The sequence below is a fragment of the Fringilla coelebs genome (assembly GCF_963513975.1).
Source record: "Fringilla coelebs genome assembly, chromosome: 6".
In the NCBI taxonomy this organism is placed as follows: Eukaryota; Metazoa; Chordata; class Aves; order Passeriformes; family Fringillidae; genus Fringilla; species Fringilla coelebs.
In genome coordinates, this window is record NC_140034.1 from 53,585,293 (window position 1) to 53,609,679 (window position 24,387).

Sequence of the window (24,387 nt, forward strand, 5' to 3'; positions counted from 1 at the left end):
AAGGGTGGGGAATGGTTTTTTTAATAAAAGTTTTCCTTCTAGAGGCTGTGTGAGAAAGTGGGACTGGTCCCCCTGTTTTTTTCCAGCCATCCTTGAGCATGATATTCCTGAGTAGCTGCAGTCAGACTGAGTAATTTTTTTTGGTGTAGTTCTGAATTCCAAAAGAAAAGCCTGGAATGGCTTTTCTTCCCTGTGGCAGCGTGTGGTGTCAGCAGAGATTTAGTGGTTAAGGAACTCCCTGCTGTTGCTCAGCTCTCTACTAAAAATACATCATTGCCTTGCCCAGGTTTAAATAAGGTTAAATTCTGCTGAGTCTGCAGGTGGCTGAAATTCCTGACAGCAAATCCAAGCTTGCTCATGGCTGAAACTTGTCCCAGAGTTCAGCAGTTTATTCTGTAATTTTATTTTTACTCTATTAATTAATTTTGGCTTTGTCCAGCTTTGCTGCCTGTCACAGATGTTGCAGGGTCGAGCCTTGACCACAACACTGAGTGATTCCATTGGGAAATAAATGCTCAGCAAATATGTGGCTGATTTAGTGACAGATGAGTTCACATTTTGGTCATTTTGATGGTTTCTTTTTGCTGTTTGCACGGGACCTTACTGGAAATGGGTGTTGGGAAGGATGAGCTGTGTGAAGCTTCTGGGAGAGATGGGGAGCACAGAGGAGTGGCTTGGGGTAAAGCATTAGTGATCACTGATTTTTCATCTTTAAGGTCATTCTGTAGCCATTTTTTCCTTTAATATTTAGGATTAAAGGCTTCAAGTCAGGTGTGTGCCTGGCTTTATTTCAAGACTTGTTCCTCAAGGAATTTGAAAACGGGTTAATTCTAAATCCTTGATTGTGTTGGTGCCTGCTGTGTGTGAGTCCTTCAGGGGATCCTGGTTTCTGTTCCCCTGCAGACCGTGCAGGACGGGAGGCAGTTCATGAAGTACATCGACCCCCATTTAGGGGTTCCTCTGCCTGAGAGAGACTACGGGGGCAACTGCCTCATTTATGACCCTGGCAATGAAACTGATCCTTTCCACAACATCTGGGTAAGGAGCAAACTCACTCACGAGGCTGGGTTTGGGTCAAAAGCTGCTTAATTGAGCTCTTCAGAGTGAGGTTGTGAGTCTGGCTGAGTGCTGAATCTGAGCACAGCCTGTGAGGGACTCTCCAGCCTCTTCGTTTCTCTTCTCTTGACCTTTCCTGTCCATCAGAGGGGGGTGTGCCTCTCTGGATCCCAATTACCTGATTGCCCAGGGCTGAACTGTTCAGCAGCTCTTCTTTCTCAGCTCCTTGGTGTCAAATTTTCCCCTCAGAGTTTGGATTTCTTGGTGTGCTTGAGGAGTCTTCTCCTCAGTCACCCTGGAGCACAAAGCCCTAAAGCTGCACCACAGAATCCCAGAATGGTTTGGGTTGGAAAGATGATGTAACCCCACTCCCTGCCATGGGCAAGGACACCTTCCACTAGTGCAGGGCTCTTCTGAGTCCTAAAAGCCATCTGGTTTCTCACTGGCAGAAATTCCAGGGCAAAGAAATGATGGTTAATTACAGATCCCTGATTGCATGGAGTGAGGAGCACCCAAATCCGTTGGGTCTACCCTGTAAATCTTCAGTGCATCAAAATCTAGAATAGCTGGGATCTGATAAAAGTAGAGGGAAAGGCACTGTGTCCAGGGACTGGCAGGCTGGTAAGATTTAGGAAGCTCTGCTAAATTCTTTCCTGATGAAGGAGTGCAAGTATTCATGTGTGGGAAAAACAGATGTTTATTGCTGCATTTTCGTGGAGGGGAAAAAAAAAAAAGGCTGTGACCTTCACTCTTTTTGGTTTCCAGGACAAGCTGGATGGGTTTGTTCCGGCTCACTTTTTTGGGTGGTACCTGAAGGTAAGAATGGCTCATTTCACCTTGGTAACTCGGCTCCTCTGTTCTCAAAGCCTCACTGCTGCTGCTTTTGTGGTGCCAGGCCTTGGTCACTTAAACCAGGCTGTTTGTAATAGATGAAAATACATATCAATATGTGAAAAGCCCTTTTCCCCCCTTTTTTTCCTGTCTCCTTCCCATGTTAGGCCACCTCATTTCTTTCCAGAGCCTTGTTACATCAACAGGCTCCTTCCTTCCTCCACAGGGATTCATCCTAGGGTCAGATCAATAAAGAACTTAATTCCTGTAGCAACAGAAATGCTGGAACAACCTTTGGAAGTGGAGTGTGAGGCTGGCAGTGACAGTGATATTCCCAAAGGCAGATGTTGCTGCTGCTTTCCCAGTGGCATCAGATCAGGATTTTAAACCATTAAATGGGTAGTGGTTTAATTCTTGTTACTTTTTAGTTGATATCAAGGAGCTGCAGAAGGAATTCCAGCTGTGCCTGTCTCTGGCAGATCATTCAACATTCAGTGTTTTGCTCATTACTTTGGTCTAAATATTACCTTTTTTAACCCAAGCAGACTGCCTGACTCAGGAGATTTTGCCCCCTGCAGACCTTGTTTGGGTTTGCTGTTCTAATAACAAACTGACAGAGCTTGGCTGTTCTAAAACAAGCTGGAACTGTTGGTTTGTATTTTCATTTAACAGTGAAGACGTGTTCTGTGAGTGGTTCACCTCAAAACCAGAGGTGAATTTGCTGGGCATGGGGAGACCTGGACTTCAGCTTGTTCTGTTAATGAACTGAATTCTCAATTTGGAAAACTTGAATCCTTTTTTTTCCAAGAGAATTGCATTAGAAGCTGGGCTGCCCAGTGAGAAGGAGCCTGGCTGGGTTTCCTCACAGCCATAGCATATTTTGTCTTAAATAGGTTAATATTTAACCTATTTCTCTATTAAAAGCCGGAGGTTGAGTGTGTTGTCTCAATAAACAGAGATGGGCTTGTGTTTGGATTTTTTCCCCCAAATCTCAAAGTACCAGGGTGGCAATATTGAGAATGAATGGGCCTCATTCATCAGAAATTATTGTGGCTTTGGAGTCGTTTAGAGCCCATAAAAGGCTCTGAAAAGCCTTTTCTGAGCACTGTAAGAACGATGCTGCCTGTGGTGGTTGAGCACCCAGTAATTCCATGCATTTAACTCATTTCCCTCCTGCTGAATCCCATTTTACCAGAATTTATCATAATCTGTATTCCTGTGCTGGTTTTGGCTGGCATGGAGGTGATTTTCTTCAGTGTCATTCCTATCTCTTTGTGCAGGTAATGGTGATAAGTTGAGAGGCCTGTGAACAAAATAAAATTGTCCTGAGTTTCCTGATCCTTTTCTGGATACTGGAGACAAGATCTACAACTGTAGATGTTTTTTAGCAGCTGTTTGAAAGGCTTTTTTCTCCCTTCAGACTCTGATGATTCGGGACTGGTGGATGTGCATGATCATCAGTGTCATGTTTGAGTTCCTGGAGTACAGCCTGGAGCACCAGCTCCCAAACTTCAGTGAATGCTGGTGGGATCACGTATGTACTGCAGGGATCAGGGTTTGTTTGGGAGTACAGATTTTACAGGGAGGGCTGGGAAGTGAGGAGAGCTGAGTTGTATCACGTGTGTGACTGCTCCCTGTTGAGTTTGTGACGTGCTTGTCACTGTCTCTGTTATTTGGTGTCTTACAAACACTTAGACATGCTTAAATATTTGTTTGGGTTTGTTTCACACCACAGGGATGATCTAAAGCTGTACCTGAACATTTTCAAATATTTGCTGATAAAGCAAATAAAAGCAATAAAGTAATAAAGTCTGAAATTCAGAGAAAGGCAAAACTTGGTGCAAGCTTAAAGGACACCCTTTTACAGTTGTGTTTTATTTTCCTGTTAGGTCTAAGCTGGTGCCAGAGTGAATAGAATTCCCTGCAGTCAGGGCACGCAGCTCTGGGTCTGTGTTTGGATGGATTTTGGGAAAGACCCAAGCTTGGAGTCATTTGCTCCATGATTGTATTTTCAAAAGTCAGTGCATTGTTAGAGACATCAAGCCAAGCTTTTTAACCTTCAGAAAACCCTGTGGAATTAACACTCTGTCCCTCTCCTTGGAATGCAGGGATGTGCCTGTAGTGATTCCCTTTGCCAAGCTCTAGTGTTCCTTCCCCAGCATCATTCCTGTGTTTCTCCTTCCAGTGGATAATGGATGTGATCTTATGTAACGGGTTAGGAATTTACTGTGGGATGAAGACCCTGTCCTGGCTTTCCTTGAAAACCTACAAGTGGCAAGGGCTCTGGAACATTCCAACCTACAAGTAAGTTGGGGAGGAGGGAACTCCACAGGCACAGCACAAAGGCTGAGCCCCTGTTCAAGAGCTTGGTTGTTCTGTTTGGTTTAATATGGATTAAAGAATTCCCAGGTGACTCCAGGATCCAGTGGCTTATTGCTGCAGGGAGCTTTGTTGGAGAGTTTTATTCACCTTGTGAATGGGATTGTTGGAAATCCACCTGTGTGTCCCAAACATTGCCTGATGGCTGGGAGTGAGGGCATCCTGTGGAAATGAGCTTATTGGATGGAATGGTTTAAGGAGGTGCAGGAATCCAAGTTGGCATCATACTCCCATTCACAGCAAGGATCTGTTTGGTCTTTTTGCATTCCCTAGTAACCAGAACTTCACAGGAACTGGGACACTGGGAATTAAAATTTAATAAATCCCTTGTAGTTGTGTACCAGTAATGACCCATCGTGCTCTGTAGTGTCTTTGCTGAGCAGAGCAGAACTGCTTACAACAGTGGGTGTAGTATATTAAAGCTTAAATTGATAATTAAAATAACAAGCTCAGAGCTAATCTCATTAAGTTGTGATTTTAATGGAGTAAACGGAGGCATTTTGCATATCTGAACTGGTGTCTCAAATGGGAACTCTGGCAGATGCCTCTTGCCCGCTTTCCCTTCAGGCTGCAGTGGTTATTTTGCTTTTTTCCAGAGGCAAGATGAAGAGGATTGTGTTCCAGTTCACCCCCTACAGCTGGGTGAAGTTCGAGTGGAAGCCGGCCTCCAGCCTGCGCAGGTGGCTCGCCGTCTGTGGCATCATCTTCGTGGTGAGGACACCTCTCTGGCCCTCCTGTCCCCTGCTTCCAGGTTCTGTCACTCAGGCTGCAGCTCTGGGGATGTTCCTGAAGCTGAGGCCAGCAGGGATCCCTTCCCAGTCCTGCAGAACAGGGGGCTGTGTCCGTGTCTCTGGGACAGGTGACACATTCACTGCAGAAAGGGCTGTCCTTGCTTGCTGCCCATTGTTGTGGCAGTGGGAGCAATATGAACTGGGATCATTGGGTTCTCAGCAAGTTGCTGCTCCCCAGAGCAGTGGCTGTGGGTGAAAGTAGCTCGAATCCCTCGGTTTTATGCAGCTACAGGCACGTTACAGCTGGAAGGGGCTGTATCCAAGGCCTCTGGCTCCTCTGAGCTCACTCCTGAAGCACAGATCTGCTTAAATCATTCAATTCTCCTAGATTTTTTTTTTTTAACATTTCACTGCACACACAGCACCTGAGTGGGTGGAATTGTTTTATGCTAGGAATGCAGCATCTGAAATTCATACCAGTGTCTGTGAAACTGAACTTGTCACCCAGGTGACACTGATAGGGAGGGTAAACTGGGCAGTTGAAATGCTTTTTTCCCCTTGTGCCTCTTTGCCAGCCAGGGGACTTTGGCCTTTGTGCCATCCATGGGATGTCACTTGGCTCTGCTCTGAGCAACTCAAACTTATCTCAGCCCAGCAGCTGTGAAATTTAACTAAATTCATCCCCGTGACACTTGTGGTGGGTGATCCAGGGGCACTGGGCGTGAACCAGGTTCAGTGGCACAGGACAGAACTCTGTGTTTTGCCAGAACAAACTCCCAGCACCTGATTCCTGCTGCAGGACACATTGGCCAAGCTCACATGGCACACCAGGCCTGTTCAGTGGGAGGACTAAAAGAGTATAAATAAAATAGATGTTTCCCAAAAAGGTTTCTGGTTGCACCCTGAAAAAATGGGGGTTTAGGTGCTGCTGCAACAGAGATCCCAGTGAATTTATACTGAACTGTGGGATTATGTTTCTTTTAGCACATCCCAGCTTCAGCTGACAGGTTCTAAGCAGCTTCAGGTTCTGGCTCACTCCTTGGGTTTCAGCAAGGCTTAATGCCCTTTGTTATCACTTCTTTTGAAGTGACAATCTGGTGTCTCACTGCTCCCTTAAGCACATTGCCAGGGCAGCTGCTGGAGAGAACATTTTGCTCTTAATTTATAATCAACTTTCCCAAGTTGGCTTTGAGGGTGAGTTTACTTAACTGAGAAAAAGCAAAACAACCCAGCCCAGCCCCCCAGGATGTGCAGCTCGTGCCTCTTGTTATGGTGGGGCTCCCTCAGCTGGATTTTGAAGGGCAGGGAAAGGGAAAGCTGTGCTTTTGGGATTTGCCCTCAGTGTTTGGAGGTACTTTGTGCTCTTTGTTTGAAGTTCAAAATCTTGTTTGAAATTTGAGGGTACTGCTTGTCCAGCTTTTTGTTGTGATTTTTAGTGCCTCTTCCAAAGTAGAGGAAATGTTTAAAAACCCAATTGGTTTTGGGCTGGTGCTGATGGTTCACTCAGAGATACTGAGCAGGGCTGAGAAAAGCGCAGGGGGAGCCATTCAGGGAGAGAGGGGCATTCCAGGCTCCATCCAGTGCTATTTTCCAAATGCAATTCCAATGTCCCCCCTCCCAGTTTTTATTGGCAGAGCTGAACACGTTTTACCTGAAGTTTGTGCTGTGGATGCCCCCTGAACACTACTTGGTGCTGCTACGCCTGGTGTTTTTTGTCAACGTGGGAGGAGTGGCCATGAGGGAGATCTACGACTTCATGGACGACCCGTAAGCCCCACCTCTCTGTACTTCCCATGTCGAGCTCCACGTGCTTTGTTTTGAACTTGCTCCAGCTTGCTGGCATCCATCTCGGGCACCAGTTCAGTTCAGCTTGTCAGGGACAAAAAGGCCTAATCCCAAAGCATCCGCTTCGTGTTCCTTTGTTTTGGAGGTACCACTCTCACTCCCCCTGGTCAGAGAGCAGCTGTTGTTAAGGGCATTGTGTGTGCACTGTGTTAACCTCAGTGTCTGGTAAATGATCTCTCTGTGGAGAAGGGAATGTGGAAATGAGCTGGAGTGCCCCTGGCTCGTGGGCAGGGGAGCGCTGTGCTCCGATTCCAGACTGAGAGCCAGGAACTGCAGTCCTTGGATGTGCCCTCTGGGGTCATCGGGGCCCAGACTAAAAAAATGTGATTCTTAAAGGCACTTCTTTCCTTGAGCCTTCTTCCCCCTGGCCCTCTGGAGCTCTCCTGGCATCCTCTTGCAGGTCAGGGGCCCTGGGTAGCAGGATGTGCTGCAGGTGAGGCACCACACACAGCAGTGCATGTACTTGAGACCCTTCCCACCTCAGCATCATATTTGTCCTCGCTGCTTTTGTTTCTGCAGACCATATGAGAGCTGAGAAAGCTTTGTTCTCAAAATCACCTTTTCTTTTAATGTCACAACCTGCCTGAGCCCACATCCTCAGCCTAAAGCACCGCCTGGCTTCCAGGGGTGTTCATTGTCTGTCGCTGACCAACGCAAAAAAGTGTCTGTGTTCAGAATTTAGGGTTCCAACATGGTCTGAAGATCAGTTTCCCTTGCAAGGCTTTGACTCCTAGAACTGGGAAGAAGGGCCAGCCCACATTGCTTAGTCGGAATTCAGGACATTCCGCAGGGGCAGGATGCCCTGCCCTTGGTGTTGGACCTACTGGTTTGGGACGTGCCTCCAACTCACAGGTAAGAGAGTCTCCGCCTCGCTGCTGAGCTCCTCTCCTTAGCACCATTCATCTTCTTGTGTTGGGGTTGGAAAAGCTCCTTTGCCCTCTGTCCAGCCACGTGGCATACTACTGGAATTTGGGAGAGCCATCCCTGGCCAGTGCCTTATCCCTGGCTCTGATTGTTGCTGTTCTTTCCACAAGCCGGAGCGGCTCATCCTGAGCTGTGCATCCCTGTCACTGCCACCACCTCCTCCTGTGTCCCCTGCTGGGGGAGGTGACTGCCCCCACATCCTGGGGTTCCTGGCTCTGCTTGATGCCCCCCAGAGCTGACATTAGGCTGCTCCTGCAGAAGGACAGAGCTGAGCTGAGCCCTTACCTGGTGCCTTCTCTGCGGAAGGTTTTGTAATCCCTTCCTGCATTCCAGGCAGAGAGGATCTGCCCCCATTTACCAGCTTCACTTGCACATCCTTGCACATCCTTCAGGATTCTTCTCATGGTGTTGTAGGGGAAGAGCAGGGGAAGCATGATTTGCTCCATGGCCGTATTTAAAAAAGTCAGTGCATTATTCCTGCTGGAAAGAGCGGGCTGTACCAGAGGCTCCTGGCTTACATCACATGGGAAACCTTGCTGACCTTTTCCTTTTAGAAACTCTTAATGCTCAAAGATTGGAATATTCCATTGCCCTTCTTTGACAAAAACGTGGCTCACTGCCTTGTCTGGTGGTGATGGGATTGTCGGGGATGAACTGAGGAGGTCTCTTCAGACAGCCCTGCAGTGCTGGGTCTAGAAAGCAGTGAAATTCCAATGTGAAGAATTCTTTTTCCCATTCAGCATTCTGAGTATCTGCAGGCAGTTGTGGGCCATTTCTTGCAGGACCTTGGGCTGAGCATGGTGATAATGTAGTGCCTGGAATTGTCATAGTCCCAGAAGAGGGATGAAGCTTTCTCCAGCTCTCACACACCACTCACTGCCTCCAAGTTCCTGAGGACTGGATGTGTGAAATGTTCCTGACCAGGAGTGACTTGATGCATTTGTAGCATTTGACCTAGTCACACATTTCTGATGGAGTCTTCCTCTCACCTCTAAGGAGTCTGCATCAAGGCCATGAATTTTTATCTCCTTCATCACAAGAAAAATCTTTCACATCTTTCCTGAATATTAGGGCAGGAAACCAGCTCTCTTCCTCGGCAGCCTTAGGGGCTGCCCAGCTCTTGTGTTGGGGTTATCTTTGATTCTGTTGTCAGGGAAAGGATGGCAGAGGAGGAAGCAGCCCAGCAGAGCAGAAAGCTGCCCTCATCATCCCAGCTACTGGAATTCCCTGTGAGAGATCTGCTGCTTCTCTTTTCATCTCTCTGCCTGTGGGTTAGGGCTGGTCTCTGCCCATTTAATCTGTCACCACCTGGAGCAGTTTCTGCAGCCCTTTCATCCGAGCTGATCCAGGCAGGATACCTTTTAAGAAGGAATGCACTCACCCTTCTGCATCAGCACTCCCCTACATTTGATTTACTCTGTGTTTTTTCACAGTGTATTTGGATGGTTTGGTGTAGCTTGAACTACACTTTGGTGTCAAATATGGCTCTGGGCCTCGTGTGTGCTCCTGTTTGGAACCATACCCTGAACATCAGCTGGTCTCAGGCTGGTCAGAGAATTGTTTCATGTGGGTTTACCTGGGAATGGGGACACTTCCCTGCATTGTGTGGTGAAGAAGTTTAATTTTTCTCACTGTTAGAGCTTCTAAGAGGAAACTGAAGTAGCACCAACATGAAAATGTCATCCTGCAGAGCCTTAGTGCATGTGTGATCTGAACTAGACTTGCAGGACAGTGCAAAGCTGAATGAAATCCCTGCCCCAGCTGTCTTTTTGTGCAGATTTCTCCACATCCCCAATTGTACAGCAATGAGATGTTTTTTGTCTGTGTTTCTCCCGCAGGAAGTTCCACAAGAAGCTGGGCCAACAGGCCTGGCTGGTTGCTGCTATTACTGCCACGGAGTTCCTGATCGTCGTCAAGTACGATCCCTACACTCTCACCCTCTCCCTGCCCTTCTACATCACCCAGTGCTGGATCCTGGGGATTATCCTGGTGCTCACCTGGACAGCCTGGCGCTTCTTCATCCGGTGAGTGGGGCTGCATTTAGGGCTGGCCAGGGTTTTGGGAGGATTTGTTCAAACCCCATCCTCAAATGTGCTCCCTGGGACTGCCTGGGGAGAGAGCACGGCTCTCCGGGGTGGGTGCAGGTTCTGAAATGAAAAGGGAGTTCCCTGGGCCTGATCCTGGCAGTTTCCTGTCTGGATCATGGAAAGCAGCTCCACAGGGCCTAAGGAATTAGCAGACTTCCAGTTTTGGAAGCTGGAGAGGAACTCTGCATATCAGGGACTGGAGGGAAGGACAAGGGGGAATGGCTCTGCGCTGTCAGAGAGCAGGGTTAGGTGTGGTGTGGGGAAAAATGAGGGTGCTGAGGCCTTGGCACAGGCTGCCCAGGGAAGCTGTGGCTGTCCCTGGATCCCTGGGAGTGTCCAAGGCTGGGATGGAAGGAGCATCCTGGGATAGTGGAAGGTTGCCCATGGCTGGGGGTGGAATGGGATGGGCTTCAGGATCCCTTTCAACCCAAATCATTCCACAGTTGTTTGAAGTGCAGTGCTGTGTGGAGGGGGCAGCAGTGGCTGCTCCTGCAGGATTGGCTGTTGTGCTCTGGAAGAGGTGGGAAGAGCCAGGACACCAGCCAGAAGCACAAACTGCCAGTGAATCAGTGCCATCAGCAGTGGTAGAAATGCCCAGCCAGAGGCTCCAGTGAGTTGTTATCCCCAGGGGCTCGGTGCAGAGAGGCTCCCTTGGCGTGCTCCTGCAGGCTGGAGCTGTGTGCTGTGTGTGTTGCAGGGACATCACCCTGCGGTACAAGGAGATCCGGCGGCAGAAGCAGGAGCACAGGCACGAGAAGGACAAATGCCTGAGCAACGGGGATGGACACTCAGCCCTGCTGGATGAGCCCAACGGGAGCAAGCTCCGGGAGAGGAAGCTCTGAGCGCGGACACGGGGCTGACAGGAACTTGTGGTGCCCGAGGGGGCCTGGTGCACAGTCCCAACCTTATCCTACCTAACTCCTCATTGTCCTTGTTAGCGTTCCAGCCTGTGGGAATCCTCACGGGGAGGATGGCACTGACACAGCCCCCCTCTCTCCTTGTGTCACCAGGGCAGGGCCAGAGGAAGTCTGTGTGGAGGGAGGTCAGTGCTGACCCTGCACACGGGGCGGGGCCTTCACCGGGTGCTGTGTGTCTGCCTCGGAAGCGGGTGTGGAGATGGGGCTCAGAGCATGGCACACAGGGATCTGCTGCTCCATTCCCTGGGAACCGAGAGCTCCGTGGGGCGTTTGGGCATTAGGAACACTTGTTTTGGAGTGTACAGAGACCAGGCACGGGAAATGAATTCTGTTCTTCCTGCTGGAACTACCTGGAGCTGCAGAGGAGGATGGGGTGAGGCGCTCGGTGAGGTGACCACGGGTACACGGGGACGTGTGGCCAAGCTGCGTTCCTTGCACAGGATGTACCACGCTGCACTGCTGTTCCAGCCCCTCCACGGGGCATCCCTCTGACTTCCAACGTCCTGGAGCGGCCTGTGGCACGTGGGTGGTGTGTCCCAGCTCTGGGGAGACTGACAACTTCTCCTTAGCTCTTATTTTTAATTTCTCTTTTAGTCTCGGTCATCTCTTAAATGTAAGGGAAGGTGAAGTGAGAAGGATCAACCTGCCTTTGCTCTGCGGAGTAAAATGTGTCACGAGCAGAAGCTGGGAGTGTCCCATCGGTCTGGAGTCCTTTGCTTTATCCTCAGCTGGGTTCGTGTCCTCGCTGCAGGGGGTTTGCTCTGGGGTCTGACAGGAGCACATTGCGCTCTGCCGCCCTTTGTCACTGCCCTGTTCCTTCCAGGATAGCTCCAGAGTGAGGGGTTTCTGGGAAATCTGATCCCTGCAGTGTCACACCTCTGTCCCTGTCCCCCTGCCACCAGCAGGCCCAGGCCAAGCATGTCCCTGGCACAGCACAGCCGGGGAGCATCCTGAGCCAGGCAGCGTTTCTGCTGGTGACTCAGCATCCTGGAAGGGGAATTGGAAGCCTGGGCTGCTTTGTTTCCCCAGGTCATTATTCCAAAATGTGAGAGCTTCACTAATCCACATGGATTCTGTACCCTCTGCTCCGAGCCCTCGCGTCGCTGTCCCGGGCATTGACGTCACCCTGTCACTGCTTAATCCAATCTGGCTGCTTTTCAGGGAAGTGTTTATCCAGAGGAAAATGGCACAAACACCACAGTACAATTCCGAGAGTGCAACCCCAAACTTCTTGCAGAGCTTGCAGAGCTGCTGCCCAGCACGTCTGGGTTTTTAATCTGGTTTTGTCTTGTGGGAATGACGGCCAACATCTCCCAGCTTTAGTGTCTCAAATGCTTTCCATCTATAAAAAGTGGGCAGTGGGAAGTTGGGAATCCCCAGCTGGGGAGGTGGCCAGGTGACACAGGGGGACTTGTCTCTGCACTCCTCTCCCACCAAAGCGCCACTTGCCTGCACTGGCAGCACCTGGTGAGGAACGTCCAGAAAGATGCAGGAGCTTTGACCTCATATGTGAACCAGTGACTCATCTGTCTGCATCCAAGGGATCTCAGGGACAGTCTGGATCCTGTCCATGCAGTTCTGAGTGCTAGTTTGTCCTTTGGGACAGCATGTGCCTGTGGGTCCTCTCTTGTCACCTCACACACAGAGCCAGGGGGCTGAGGGGGCTTGGGCTGTGTCCCCTCCAGCTCACAGGATGGGTGGATGCATGCAGGGCCTTGAGGTAAGGAATGTGTCCAGGTTTTCAGGGAAAAAGGTGGGCTTTGGTCACTGCAAACTCACCTGGATTTGGGAATCCTTTTGTGATTATCTGGGAGCAGTGCTCAAAGCAGCCTCATAGGGAGGAGGTGGAAGGAGACCCAGATTCCTCATGGGAATAATGCTTGGTGTGGCCTATAATGGGACCCTCCCTGTGGGAGGGCAGAGGTCCAGCTCCTGCTTCCACAGTCAGGAGTGTCCAGCTCACCTGGAGCAGGTCTCCCACCTGTGGTCACACCAATTTCTTGGAGAGCTTGGCCAAAGGTAAGTGTTGGCTTTAGAAAGGAGGGGTTTTTAATAGGTGAGTTGGTGTCTGTGTGAGGCTGGGTGAATCCAGGTGCTCAGCTTGGAAATTTCCAAACCTCAGCCTGATCCAGTCCCATCTGGAACAGATCTGGGGATCACTTTTGCCCCGAGTCTGGAGTGGTGAGTTGTGAGGTGCCATGCTGGAGGGTGCTGGGTCCTGAGCTGTCCTGTAGAGGGACATCCTGCCACATCCCTGGGGAGGCAGAGGAGCTTTGGGAAGTGGGGAAGGACCGTGGCCTGCTCCTTTCCAGCTGTACCCAGAGGAAGAGCCAGGAAGCCTCATGGAAAGGAGCCTTGGCTGTTCTCCCATCCAGGAAATGTTTTTGGTACAGCCAGAACTTGCCGTGTTTTCTCCCTGGAAATGAACTTCCATCCAGAGATCATGGGAGCATCTCCCAGTGCTGCCCTCCCTGGATCTTTCCAGAGCAGGGAGCCTGCAGTCAGCACTGAGCTGGCCCTGTGGCTGGATGTGGATGTTCTGGGAATTACAGGGCCTCTGGAATGTTACGATGCTCCATGGCCTCTGACCCCACCTTTTCTCAGGTTGTGTGGGTGTCTTTTCCCCACAAAATCGCAATTATTCCATTTTCTCTGAGGAAAGTGTTTCTCCTGCTCTCTGAAATTGCTCCTTGGTGCCCTGGAAGTCACCGGGCATTTAGGTGAGGTGGCTGAAGCCATGGATATGAGGGCAGGGAAAGGGAAGATCCCACAGGAGGGAGTGAAGGCACAGTCTTTCCAATGGTTGTGGTGTGGTGGGCATGGAGCCAAACTCTCCGAGGGGCTTTCAGGGCCAGATCCCAAAAGGTTCCACTTTCTGCTGCAGAGGGAGGGGGATCTGATGGTTTTTCTTAGGAAGATCCAAAGCCAAGAGCTTGCTGGACAGCCCCAGGTGTCCCCATGGCAGGAAGGACACATAGCTGGAAGCTGTTTGGGATGAGGGAGACTCCAAGGATTCGGCTTTAGGGTGGAGATCCAGAGAGCCCAGAGGGGCTCTGCAGCCTTTGAGGGACCCGGGGAGGGGACGTGGGACCCCATGGAGAGAAACACTCATCAGGGTCCACAGGGAGGAGCAGCTGGAGATGCAGAGATGCAGGGGGAAGGACCAGGGAGTCCCTGGGAAGGGGGATTTGGGGAAGCCTGGTCTGGCCAAGCACACAGCAGGGGGGCTCTGGTGTGGGATGAGGGATCTGGCATTGTCCCTGCTCACTCCTGGCTGGGATTTGGGGTAAATTTTGTTGAGGTTTTTTTTATGGCAGCTTCCTCAGGAAAGCTGGGAGCCCGGCAGGCAAACCAGACTGAGAGACCCCCGGGGTCCCCAGGCTCTGCCGGGGGCATCGGGCTGGGCTGAGCCGAGCCCCGGGGAGGGTCTGGCGAGCGCAGAGACCGCCCAGCTCATGGCACGGATGAGCGGCGGCTCCGCCCCGGGCTGGGCTGGGCGAGGGAGCGGAGCCGCTCCCGGTCCCGCACCGCCGGGGAGCATCCCGGCTGCGGGGGGGCATCCCGATCCATCCCGGATCCATCCCGGACCCCGGGGCTGGCCTCTGGACCCACAGGGACCCGCGGGCAGCGGCGGGGGGCCGGGGAGCGTCCCGGGGCTGGGGAGACCCGTGGATCCCGGGCTGAGCTGGGGACCCCCGGGCGGCGCGGGGGGCTCTGCCCGGTCCCCACCGCCGGCCGGCCGGGCCCCGGGGGTCGCAGGGTCCCCCCTGCCCGGTGGGAGCGGACACAGCTCGGCGGATGCCGGGGCCGCCCCGGGGTCCCCGCAGATCCCTGAGGATTTGTACCTGTCCAGGTAAAGCACGGGGGGCCCCGGTTTGGGTGGGATGTGTCCCCTGGGGGGAGGTTGGGGAGGCGATGGGTGAGAGCAGAGCCCAAATCCTTCTGTTTTGGCAAGTTTGGGATGCGTCTTTATTGGTGCCAGGAGCAAACTCCATCCATCCCGCTTCTGTGCCCTGCGGATGGAGGCCGGGCAGGCTGGAGAGGGTGGAAGGGGCTGGGCTGGCAGAGCAGCGCTGCAGGACCGGCACCACCGCGGTGCTCAGCTTAGCCCGGGCTCGGCGCACCGGCCTCGGGTGCCTGGGGCAGGACAGGGAGGGAGGATGAGCGGGGAGATCGCTGGAACCTGAGCTGGGACGTCTGGGGACTGCAGCGTGCTCGGGGGGCCATAGCCAGGCTGGCCCAGGTGCTTTGGGAACAGCAGTTGGGGTTTCTGTGCCTGTGGCCTTGGCAGCAGCAAGGTGACAACCCCATGAAGGCTGAGGGACCCCCTTTTCTGGGAGGACAGGTGGCTTTGATGCTGTTTTTCTCTCCCTCCTTGAGCTGTTTTATTGTCCCTCCAAGCAGGAAAAGGGACCTGAGCTCTGCAGCAGCTCCCAAGGAAAATTAAGCTGCCCTGGCCCTGGCATTGGGGTGTTGGGATGGATGGAGAGGGCTCTGCACCCCAAAGCTGGGGCTCTGCGCCCCAAACCAGTGCTCTGCTGCCTGATCTTGAGGTCTGGGGGTGAATAACCCATCAATCCCTGTGCTGCCAGCAGCGGGAGAGCAGTGCCTCTTCCCTTCCCAATGCCTCAGGCTTGATTTCCCAGGGATTTGAGCAGCAGGTCAGGGGGGTGTCAGAGCAGCTCGGTGCAACGCTCCAGGGAAGAGCTCAGTTAACAAAAAAAAAGCCATAAATCCTTCCCCGAACACCTCCACCCCCGTTTCCTCACTCAGGAGAGATTGATGCTGTTTTCCTAATAGGAAAATACCTCTGGGTTTCATCCCAGTGCTGAGCACTGCAGTCTCTTTCCAGGTGATGCCTTGGAAATATGCTTAACTTGCTGCTTAGAGCTCATTAGAGAGGGAGGTTTTGGGGAGAGAAGCTCTGAAAGGAAAGAAAAATTAGAAATTCCTTCTAATTTCCAGAGGAAATTGGGAAGAGATGGAGGGGGTTTAAAGGGGATGTTTGTCCTCCTGCAGGGAAAGTCAGTCCTGAAAACTTTGCTGTTCTCATATTAAAAATAATTGGGAAGCAGGGAGAGGAACATAGCACCTTGCTTGGGCACAGGGGTTTTTCAGGACTTAAAAGAGGCAGTTTAGGGTAAATCTCCATCACATTGCTTTGTTAAAATGTCAATTTTCAGCTCTAAACAGCAAAGTGGGCCTTGAGCTGAGCTCAGCCCATGACATGAGCTCAGCACGTTCCCAGCCAGGGCAGGACTGGTTTGTCCATTGCACAGGGAGATTTGTGCCAGAGGGAGGAGGTGGGCAGGAACTGGGCACCTCCCAGCCCCATCCCAGCATCGCTGCCACATCCAGAGTTCCCCTTCCTCCTGTTATCCCAGGGATGGGCCGTGTGCCCCTGCAGAGGGGGCCAGGCCAGCACAGCTGATATTCCGTGCCATGAAATTCTGCTTTTGCCTGTTAAAGTCCAAGCCTGGTTGGTTTTGGGGGGAGTTGATCCCCCCCACCCAGTGCCTGAGGCTGTGAGCACCCAAGGGGTGGAAGGTGGGGCCCAAACATTGCAGAATCTGTCTGAGGCCAGGCCAGCTCCCTGGGTGGGCTTTGGGAACTCTGGAGAAGGGCTGGGGTGCTCTGAGGGGGGTGTGGGGGGGTTTAGGTGCAGTGCTGAGGTTGTATCCCCGTGAGGTTCTGTGGGATCCCACCAACTCTCCACGGTCTGTGATTCCCTGGCACGGATGTCAGGGAACAGGGGGTGCTGGTCAGTTCCCATTGGATTTGCTTGTTGGGTGTTTTGGGAGATCCCAAACCCCCCTTTTCATAGCAGGAGTAGCTGCCTTGGATAAATCCCCCTCAACATCCATGGTGCCTGTGCTGTGATCTGCCTGGGAGAGCAGCTTCCTTTCGACCTGACTGGGAAAAACCCTTTTTGGGGGGGAAGGTAACAGAGCTTTCCCACTGCAGGAGCTGATTCCTGGGGAACAACATCCCCTAAACCCCGCAGTGACCCCAAAATGGGGGAGTGGGGCTGCCCCTCCTGGGCTGGGCCCAGGGCAAAACCTCGGCGGAGGCTGGGAGACTGCAGGAGGCAAAGGAAGGTTTCAGTTGGAAAAGCAGCAAAGGGCTTTGAGGGCTCCTGGAGGGGGGATTCCGCACACAGAGAGCTCGGGAATGTCGCCTGTTTAAAGGCTCCCGTGGTAAATCGAGCGGCTCTGCCCCTTCCCGAGGGTTCCCGTCCCTCCTGCAGCTCCTGCCGGTGGCTGAGAGGCTCCAGCGCGTTTGCTCAGCGCCTGCGAGCGGAGCCAGGGCCGGGAGCGATGGAGGGGGAGAAGTGATGGAGCGTCCCTGATGGAAAATCACAAGGCATTGGATTTTTGAGTTCTCCCCCTTCATCCTGACGCTGTGTCTCGCGCATTCCAGGCTGTCCCCTCGCAGGGAGCGTTTGCCATGGACACTGGGCACGTCAGCAGATCCCGCTTCAGTGGTGAGTCCTCCCCAGGGAGCCCGGGAAGGGTTTGGGGCAGAACTGCTGGCGCTCACATGGAGGTTGTTTTGGGGAAGGGTTGGCTGGTCTCCGCTGCTTTCCATGGGGAGAACCCTCTGCTCCACGTGCCCGCTGGGTTTTGTTTCCTAAAGCAAGGTAAAACCCTTAAAATCTCCAAGTTTTCCAACATGAGTGCTCAGCCCTCAGAAACAGGCAGGGATGAGGGGGAAGCAGGTTCCAGTCAGTTCAGCTGGGATTTGCACTTGGAGTTCCTCAGAGGTAAGAGCCAGTAAAAGATTATTCTGCTATTTTTATTTTCATTCCCAATTTTGCCCCTCCACCATAGCAGGAGCCTGGGAGCTCTGGCACGGGAAACCTCCAACTGCTTCCCACAGCGTCCTTGGCCGGGATGCAGGGATAGAGCAGAGCCCTTTAGTGCGTTGGCTGAAGCAGGACCCGGGTCCCATCCCAATGTTTAATCTCGGAGCTCCCCGTGGGCTGCTCCCGGGATTCAGTTCGCTTTGGCTGGGAATACTCGGTTCCTTCTGCTGTTCCGGCTGGAGGAGGGCTGTGGGGAGCAGCAGGTTGTCCCTGCGCTCGGATGCGATGTGGGAGTTCAGCCCGGCTCCGGGCTTTTTCCGGCTCCGAAGGAAGGAGCGCTGCGGCGTGGTGCTGCCGGAGGACTCCGCGGCAGCGCTCCGGGATGAGGAATCCTCCCGCTGCCCCTCGCCCGTGTCGCACGGGGCGCTCGGTGCCGGTTCGGCGCGGCAGCGATGGAGGCTGGTGCAATGCAGCAGGAACCGCTCGCAGCCGAGCCCGCCGCTCCCTCCCCGCTCGCTCCGGCGGCACCCGCGGGGCTTTGCCTGTTTCCAGCAGCTTTCCGTGTGGTTTTTCCCTTCTCCCGGCTTTTCCTGGCACCCCCAGGCAGCAGCTGGGCCGAGGGCAATGCAGATGTGGGCTGGGCGCATCTGCCAGTGGGACAGAGCAAGGGGACCCCCGGCACCTGGGGAGTGACACGGCCGCTCTCTGGGAAGCGGGGCTGGGACACAGAAGAACTTCATCTTCCGGGAAAGCCGAGCCAGGGTCGGCATTTTCTGGCTGGCAGAGCCTCTGCCCGACCCGTCTGGAGCCCCCCGGGTGGGAGATGCAGTTTATCCGCTCCTCGGCCCATCCCATCCTCGGAGCTTGGAGCCGAGTTCCCGGCGTGGAAGCAGCCGAGGCTGAAGGCTCCTTCCCGGGATTGTGACCAGCCCCTGTCCCCCGCAGTAGCCTCCAGCCCGCCGCGGTGGGAAATCGGCCTCTACGCCGCCGGCGCCTTGGCGCTGCTGGGAATCGCAGCCATCAACCTGTGGAAGCTGTGGCGCTCCGGGAGCTACCCGGCCCCTTCCCCCTTCCCGAACTATGACTACCGATACCTGGAGCAGAAGTACGGAGCGGCGTGCCCGGACATCAGGAACAAGGTAAGGGGCAAGCTGCGTCCGTCTCCTTCCCTTTGCGGCACGTGGGATGCTGGAGAGGTGGGAATACCTCCTGGATCCCCTCGCGGGGGGGAACAGCCACAGGCAGCAACCTGGTGCTGCTGGAGCTTTTGTGGGGATCGCTGGAGCTGGGAGCTGCGGGAAGCTCCGGGCTCGTTGCCGCGGCAGCTTGAGGCCAGGCAGGGGCCGGGATGCATCCAAGGAGGCGCCGGAGAAGCCCAGCTGTCCGGCTCGGCACGGAGGGATGGGATTGGGATGGGATGGATGGCAGCGCCTGGTCTCCTTTCCCTGGCAGCGAGGGCTGGCCCCGGGCTCGCAGCGGGCGCCAGGCCGGAGCTCTTCGTCCCGCAAGAGCAGCCTGAGGGCAGAGGACACCTTGGAGAGCATCCAGGAGCTGGGCAGCCTGGAGCTGATGGGCAGAGACCTGGGCCTGGCCCACTACGGCCCCCTGCGGAAATCCATCTCGGCTGACTCCCTCAACTCCATCTCGTCCATCGGGAACAACTTCGGGCAGGATTTCACGGTGGGGCAGGTGGAGGTGTGCATGGAGTACGACGGGAGGGCGGCCGCCCTGCACGTCACGCTGCTGCAGGGCAAGGACCTGCTGGAGAAGGAGGACGCGCGCTTCGAGTCCTGCTTCATGCGGATCAGCCTCCTGCCGGCCGAGCAGATCGTCGGCATCTCCCGGGTGAGCCCCTCCTTCCCCGCCAGACCCCCCCACAGAGCCCTGGGTCACCCCGGGGGTTTGGGTGGCAGCGTCCCCTGGCCTCATTTCCCAAGGAAGCGGCGGGGTTTGGGAGCAGGGAGTGCCAGGCATGCCAGGATCAGGAATGGTTGGCACAGGATTTGGGGGATATCAGCTCCCCAAGGCAGTCGTGGGGTTTGGGTGCATGGGATTCCAGGCTGGATGTGGTTGACGTAGGATTTTGGGGTGGGTCTCAGCTCCCCACAGCAGACATGGGATCTGGGAGCAGAGAGCTCTGGATTGGCACAGGATTTTGAGGGATGTCCCAGGTGGGTTTGCATATTGGAAACCCAGCAGAGGCAGGAGTGTCTCCCCCTTGGCTGGGATTTGGGCTGACTTTGTCATCTCCAAACATGGCTGGTGGGAAATTTTCCTGCTTGGCTGTCCCTGCTGGAGAAAGGATGCTCTGGCACATGGAGGAAGGGGCCTGGGGTGGGATTTGGGGGGCAGTGGCAGTTTGGGCAGGTGCTGCTGGTGTCTTGCTATGGCCCCACAGTCCCCTGAGTCCCCACAGTCCCTCTCCTTCCCACAGCAGCCCCAGCATTTTCCCTCCCACAAAGGATGCGGCAGTGGAAAATCCATGTGGCAGCACTGACAGCCACAACCAGGGTTGGATTTGGGGCAAAACCTCCCTTTTTAAGTGCCTCAAAAGCTGCTTTTGGAAAGCAGGAGCCTCAGTTTTCTTCTAGCAGTTCCTCTGTTGCAGAGTCAGGTTAATTTAATCAAGATATTCCAGCAAGGAGCAGGAATTTTTTCCCCATTAAGGCACCTCTCCACTGGGGTGGCAGTGCCATTACATCCCCACAAACTGGCTGCTGCCTCCAAAATATTTCCACAGTGCCCTTTTAGATCATTTTTCCGTCCAAATCTCTGGCTCTTTATTTATGCTCTGGAGATATTTATTATTTAGTGTCATTATTTATAATTCACCAGCACAATTTACCTCCTTGGCTGCCCCAAGGCCATGGATGAAGGCCCAGCCGCTTTTTTTCCCCAGTGCTTCTGGAGGGTTTTTAAATAGCTGCTCCTGTTTGATTGTACTTGATCCAGAGCTCCCAAAATACAGCGTGGGCTGCAGACAGACAGTCTGTAAAATCTGTAGGGCTTTAAAATCTGCTCTTCACACAGAGAAACTTCATTCCCCAGGAACTCTGGAGGTTGGTGGTATCCAGTGGGAGAGCATGGACTAAGAAGGCAGGAATGGCAGGTGCTGCCTTTGTGTCCTTTATCCCAGGGATGGAGAAGGGTTAGGAGCAGACTGAGACAGGAGAGAGTCCTTGGAGGAGAATCTCCTGGGGGAGCTTTTGGGGTGACAGAGCCCCACAGAGAGGTCCCTACTCCACCCAGATTTGGGCGGCTTTGGGGAGCTGGTGGTTCCACTTTGCTCCATGCTATCCAAGGCTGCAGCTTTCCATCCCATGGGACAAAGCCCTGGTTTGCCTGTGACATCTTGGGTGCTGAAACAGGGCTGGAGTTGGGGAAAAAAAATTTCTAAATTCATTACTTCAGAGAATTTCCCCTCAGCCAGTTCTTTGGGATCAGTACCTGCAGGATGAGCCATGGGAGCTGCTGCTGCCTCTGCTCCCGGGGAATGACCTGACACAGGGACACAGCTCCATTCCCACTGGGCACATGTAGGAGTTGGTTCTGCTTGGAGAAGGGCTGGGGGTTACACCTTGTAGCCATAAATCCCCTTGCCTGATACGGCCAAGCCGGACGTGCATCTGCACTCCCAGGGGCTTGGGATCTATCTGAGAGCACTGGGCCAACGCTGATTCTCTAATTAAAATAATTAACAGTCACTGGGGCAGGTCACAGCCCTGATTTTTCACTCCAATGGCCGAGCAGTTGCTGCGGTCAGCTCGGGAATAAATCATCCCGATTGGATGGGGCGTGCCCTGGGGATGCCCTCCCTGCGCTCCCGGCAATCCCCACGAGCTGGGGCAGAGCAGGGGTGCAGCCCCAAGCCCCAGGGGGCCAGGGCTACCCTCCCTTCCCACGGCAGATCCAGAGGAGCTCCTACTCCGTGGCCTTCGACGAGCGCTTCTCAGTGCCGCTGGATCCGGCGGCGCTGGAGGAGAACAGCCTGCGCTTCTCCGTCTTCGGCGTCGACGAGGACGAGCGCAGCGTCAGCACCGGCGTGGCCGAGCTCAAGCTCTCCGACCTGGACCTGGCCACGCGCCCCTTCAATGCCTGGCTCTACCTGCAGGACACCAACAGGGTGAGCCGGCAGCGTCCCATCTCCCAGCCGGGGTTTGGGATGTTGTTGCCGTGTCCTGGACGTGGTGTCCCACAGACTGTGGTGTCCCTCAGGCGGTGGACACGGTGGGGGAGATCCTGCTCTCCCTGAGTTACCTGCCCACGGCCGAGCGGCTCACCGTGGTGGTGGTCAAAGCCAAGAACCTGGTGTGGAGCAATGGGAAGGTGACTGCAGGTGAGGTGGGCTCCATGGTGGGGTTTGTCATCATTTATCCCGGTTGCTACACGGGAGTGGCTCCCCGTCAGGACAGACCTGCCGGGAAGGGCCACCAGAAGGGTCCCCCCGCTTTCTCCATATGGCTGGGGACACATGGGACTGATCCCTCTCCTGCCCTCCGAGCAGATCCCTTCGTCAAGGTGTACCTGCTGCAGGACGGGAGGAAGATCAGTAAGAAGAAGACAGCGGTGAAGAGGGGAGACACCAACCCCGTGTTCAACGAGGCCATGATCTTCTCCGTGCCCGCCATCGTGCTCCAGGTCAGGCCCAGCCTGGGGGGCTGGGGAGGGGGGCACATCCCAGTGCTCCTCAGGCTCCCCAAACCCACTCCTTGGGAGCTCCTAAGGGTGTGGGGTTCTGGGGGGGATCCTGGGAACTGTGGGGGTTGTGGGTGTGTGGGGGGGCTCTTATAGGGTATATGGATGTGTGGGGGCTGTTTGGAGAGGTGTGGATGTGTGGAAATGGCTGCTGGAGTGGGGATGAGTGTGGGGGACTCCTGGGGAGGATATGGATGTGGGATATAGCAGGGCGCACCCTGTTTGGTGTGTGGGGTAAAAAGAGGGGGATGTGTAAGTGTGGGGGGTATATGAGGGTGGGTATTTAGGAATTTGGGGGGCCTTGAAGAACAGGGGGTGGGATTGAACAGGATGGGGTCACAAAGGGCCGTGTGTGTGGGGGTATGGCAGGCTGGATGGTGACATGTGGGATGGCACCCATGCAAGTGGATGCAGGTCCCCGTGGAGAGGGCACAGGGACACGTGTCTGGCCGGGTGTGTGTGGTGACAGCCCCGTGCCCGCCAGGAGCTGTCCCTGCGCGTGACGGTGGCTGAGAGCGGCGAGGACGGGCGCGGTGACAACACGGGCCACGTGCTGATCGGGCCGGCGGCCAGCGGCATGGGCACCACGCACTGGAACCAGATGCTGGCCACGCTCCGCAAGCCCGTCTCCATGTGGCACCCGCTGCGCAGGAATTAGGATCCCTGGATGCTGGGGACGGCGGGCCCGCAGTAGGGACTTGGTGGCACCCACAAGGCCGAGCTGCTGAGGGGCCCAAAACAGCTGGAGCACGGAGAGAGTGGCTCTGTGGGCACATTCCGGGTCATCCCCGCATGCGCCGGGCCAGAGCTGCCAGGCAGGAGCCAAATGGACCAAAACCAGCAGGAACCTCCCCAAACCGCGGCTCCCGGGCGTTCTGCGTGCTCCCAACGGCCTCGAAATCCACGGAATCCTCAAATGGGGACTCTGAGCAAGGGAGAGGGGGGGATTTCCTTGGAAGGTGGTTTTTGGGTGGGAATTGTGAGGGGGGGTGACAAAAGCCAGCCTGGCGTGGGTGGTGATCCTGAGGGGATCTTTTGTAGCTACTTTGGTGCGCTGTGCCAGGGTTGGAATGTTTCCAGTGAGAATGGAAAAAGGGAACAATAACATCAGAAAACCAGTTGTTACATATGGCTTCTCCTCCTATCTGCTCCCCCACACAGTAAATCCCTGCCCATCTCCACTGGCTGCATAGGCAGGGACTGGTTTCCAACCTCTTGGTTTCCAACCTCTTGGGTCTGAGGTCAGATCTATGCTGGGAATCATCCCCTAAAGGTTCAGTAGGATCAGGGGCAGCTTTTCCCACCCCAGCCACTTTTCCAACATAAACTCCCCTTCAGAGTGCTCAGGACAGCACTCCAAATTCCTACTCTTCAACACAACTCTCACAACTGGGGATGGTTTTTTCCAGCCTCTAATCCTGGCCTTGGGCTGTGACTTACCCTATAACTCATTATATCCAAGATTTGGGCATAGAGAGGAACATCTTGGTCTTGTGATCCAAGGCAGGTGGGAAAGGTCCCTAATTTTATAATTTTTAAGCCCAACGCCTGTTTCAGGAGAAAGGCAGAGGAAAAGCCTGTGTGGATCCTGTCTGCTGCTGGGCTCTGGTCCAAGCCAGGTTTGGGATTTTTGGGGAGCTAATTCCCACTCTGGTTTGTGGAGGGTGATGGAGCCCCTCATGGCACAGGCTGGAGAGCAGAGGATGCACTGGGGCCACATCCCTCCTTGCCTGGAGCCTTGACTTCTCCCTGCCTGCAGGACGCTGGTGGGAAGCCAGGCTGAGAAATCTGGGGGTGTCTGGGACCCTGTGCCATGGAATTGGCACCATGGGATGAGCATGGGCTGGGATGTGGCTGCTTGGATGATTTCTGCAGGGAAAAAGGTGTGACTTTATGTGTTTTTCCCTGATTAAAAAGTAACTCCCAAGGTGAGTTATCCCCTGAGTGGTGGCACTTTTCCCTTCCCATGTGGCCTGCCTGACCTTCCCTTCGGGACACGCCTGCGACGTCCCTGTTCCATCACCCTGCTCTGTTCTGGCTCCTCCCCCTGCCCGTCTCCACTCATTGGTGCCCAGATTCCCTTCTCCCACACTTCCTCCTCCCCACCTCTCTCCCTG

At 54.3% G+C, this 24,387-nt stretch overlaps 2 protein-coding genes across 3 annotated transcripts in view; both read left to right on the forward strand.

Annotated features, from left to right (window-relative positions):
- Window positions 1-11,450, forward strand: part of PTDSS2 (phosphatidylserine synthase 2) — a 30,127-nt gene extending 18,677 nt beyond the window's left edge. Inside the window, exons 5-13 of one of the 2 annotated variants that reach the window (XM_084208001.1) lie at window positions 904-1,038; window positions 1,822-1,872; window positions 3,308-3,421; window positions 4,073-4,191; window positions 4,863-4,977; window positions 6,619-6,764; window positions 9,605-9,790; window positions 10,297-10,463; window positions 10,551-10,668. In XM_084208001.1, coding sequence (XP_084064127.1) covers window positions 904-1,038; window positions 1,822-1,872; window positions 3,308-3,421; window positions 4,073-4,191; window positions 4,863-4,977; window positions 6,619-6,764; window positions 9,605-9,790; window positions 10,297-10,441 — 1,011 coding nt within the window. In that variant the 3' untranslated portion in view covers window positions 10,442-10,463; window positions 10,551-10,668. Of the gene's footprint in view, window positions 1-903; window positions 1,039-1,821; window positions 1,873-3,307; window positions 3,422-4,072; window positions 4,192-4,862; window positions 4,978-6,618; window positions 6,765-9,604; window positions 9,791-10,296; window positions 10,464-10,550 lie in introns of both variants that reach the window. The other variant, XM_084208000.1, reaches the window with a different exon arrangement.
- Window positions 11,451-12,665: 1,215 nt separating this feature from the next.
- Window positions 12,666-22,948, forward strand: SYT12 (synaptotagmin 12; the record flags this gene model as incomplete). The annotated part of the gene is given in 14 exon segments (XM_084207800.1): window positions 12,666-12,793; window positions 13,083-13,139; window positions 13,141-13,206; window positions 13,208-13,245; window positions 13,248-13,307; window positions 13,310-13,490; window positions 17,191-17,195; window positions 17,198-17,254; window positions 18,521-18,714; window positions 19,028-19,420; window positions 21,483-21,698; window positions 21,791-21,911; window positions 22,080-22,213; window positions 22,755-22,948. Coding segments are annotated over 14 exon segments (1,824 nt in total). The 3' UTR covers window positions 22,929-22,948.
- Window positions 22,949-24,387: the final 1,439 nt, after the last annotated feature.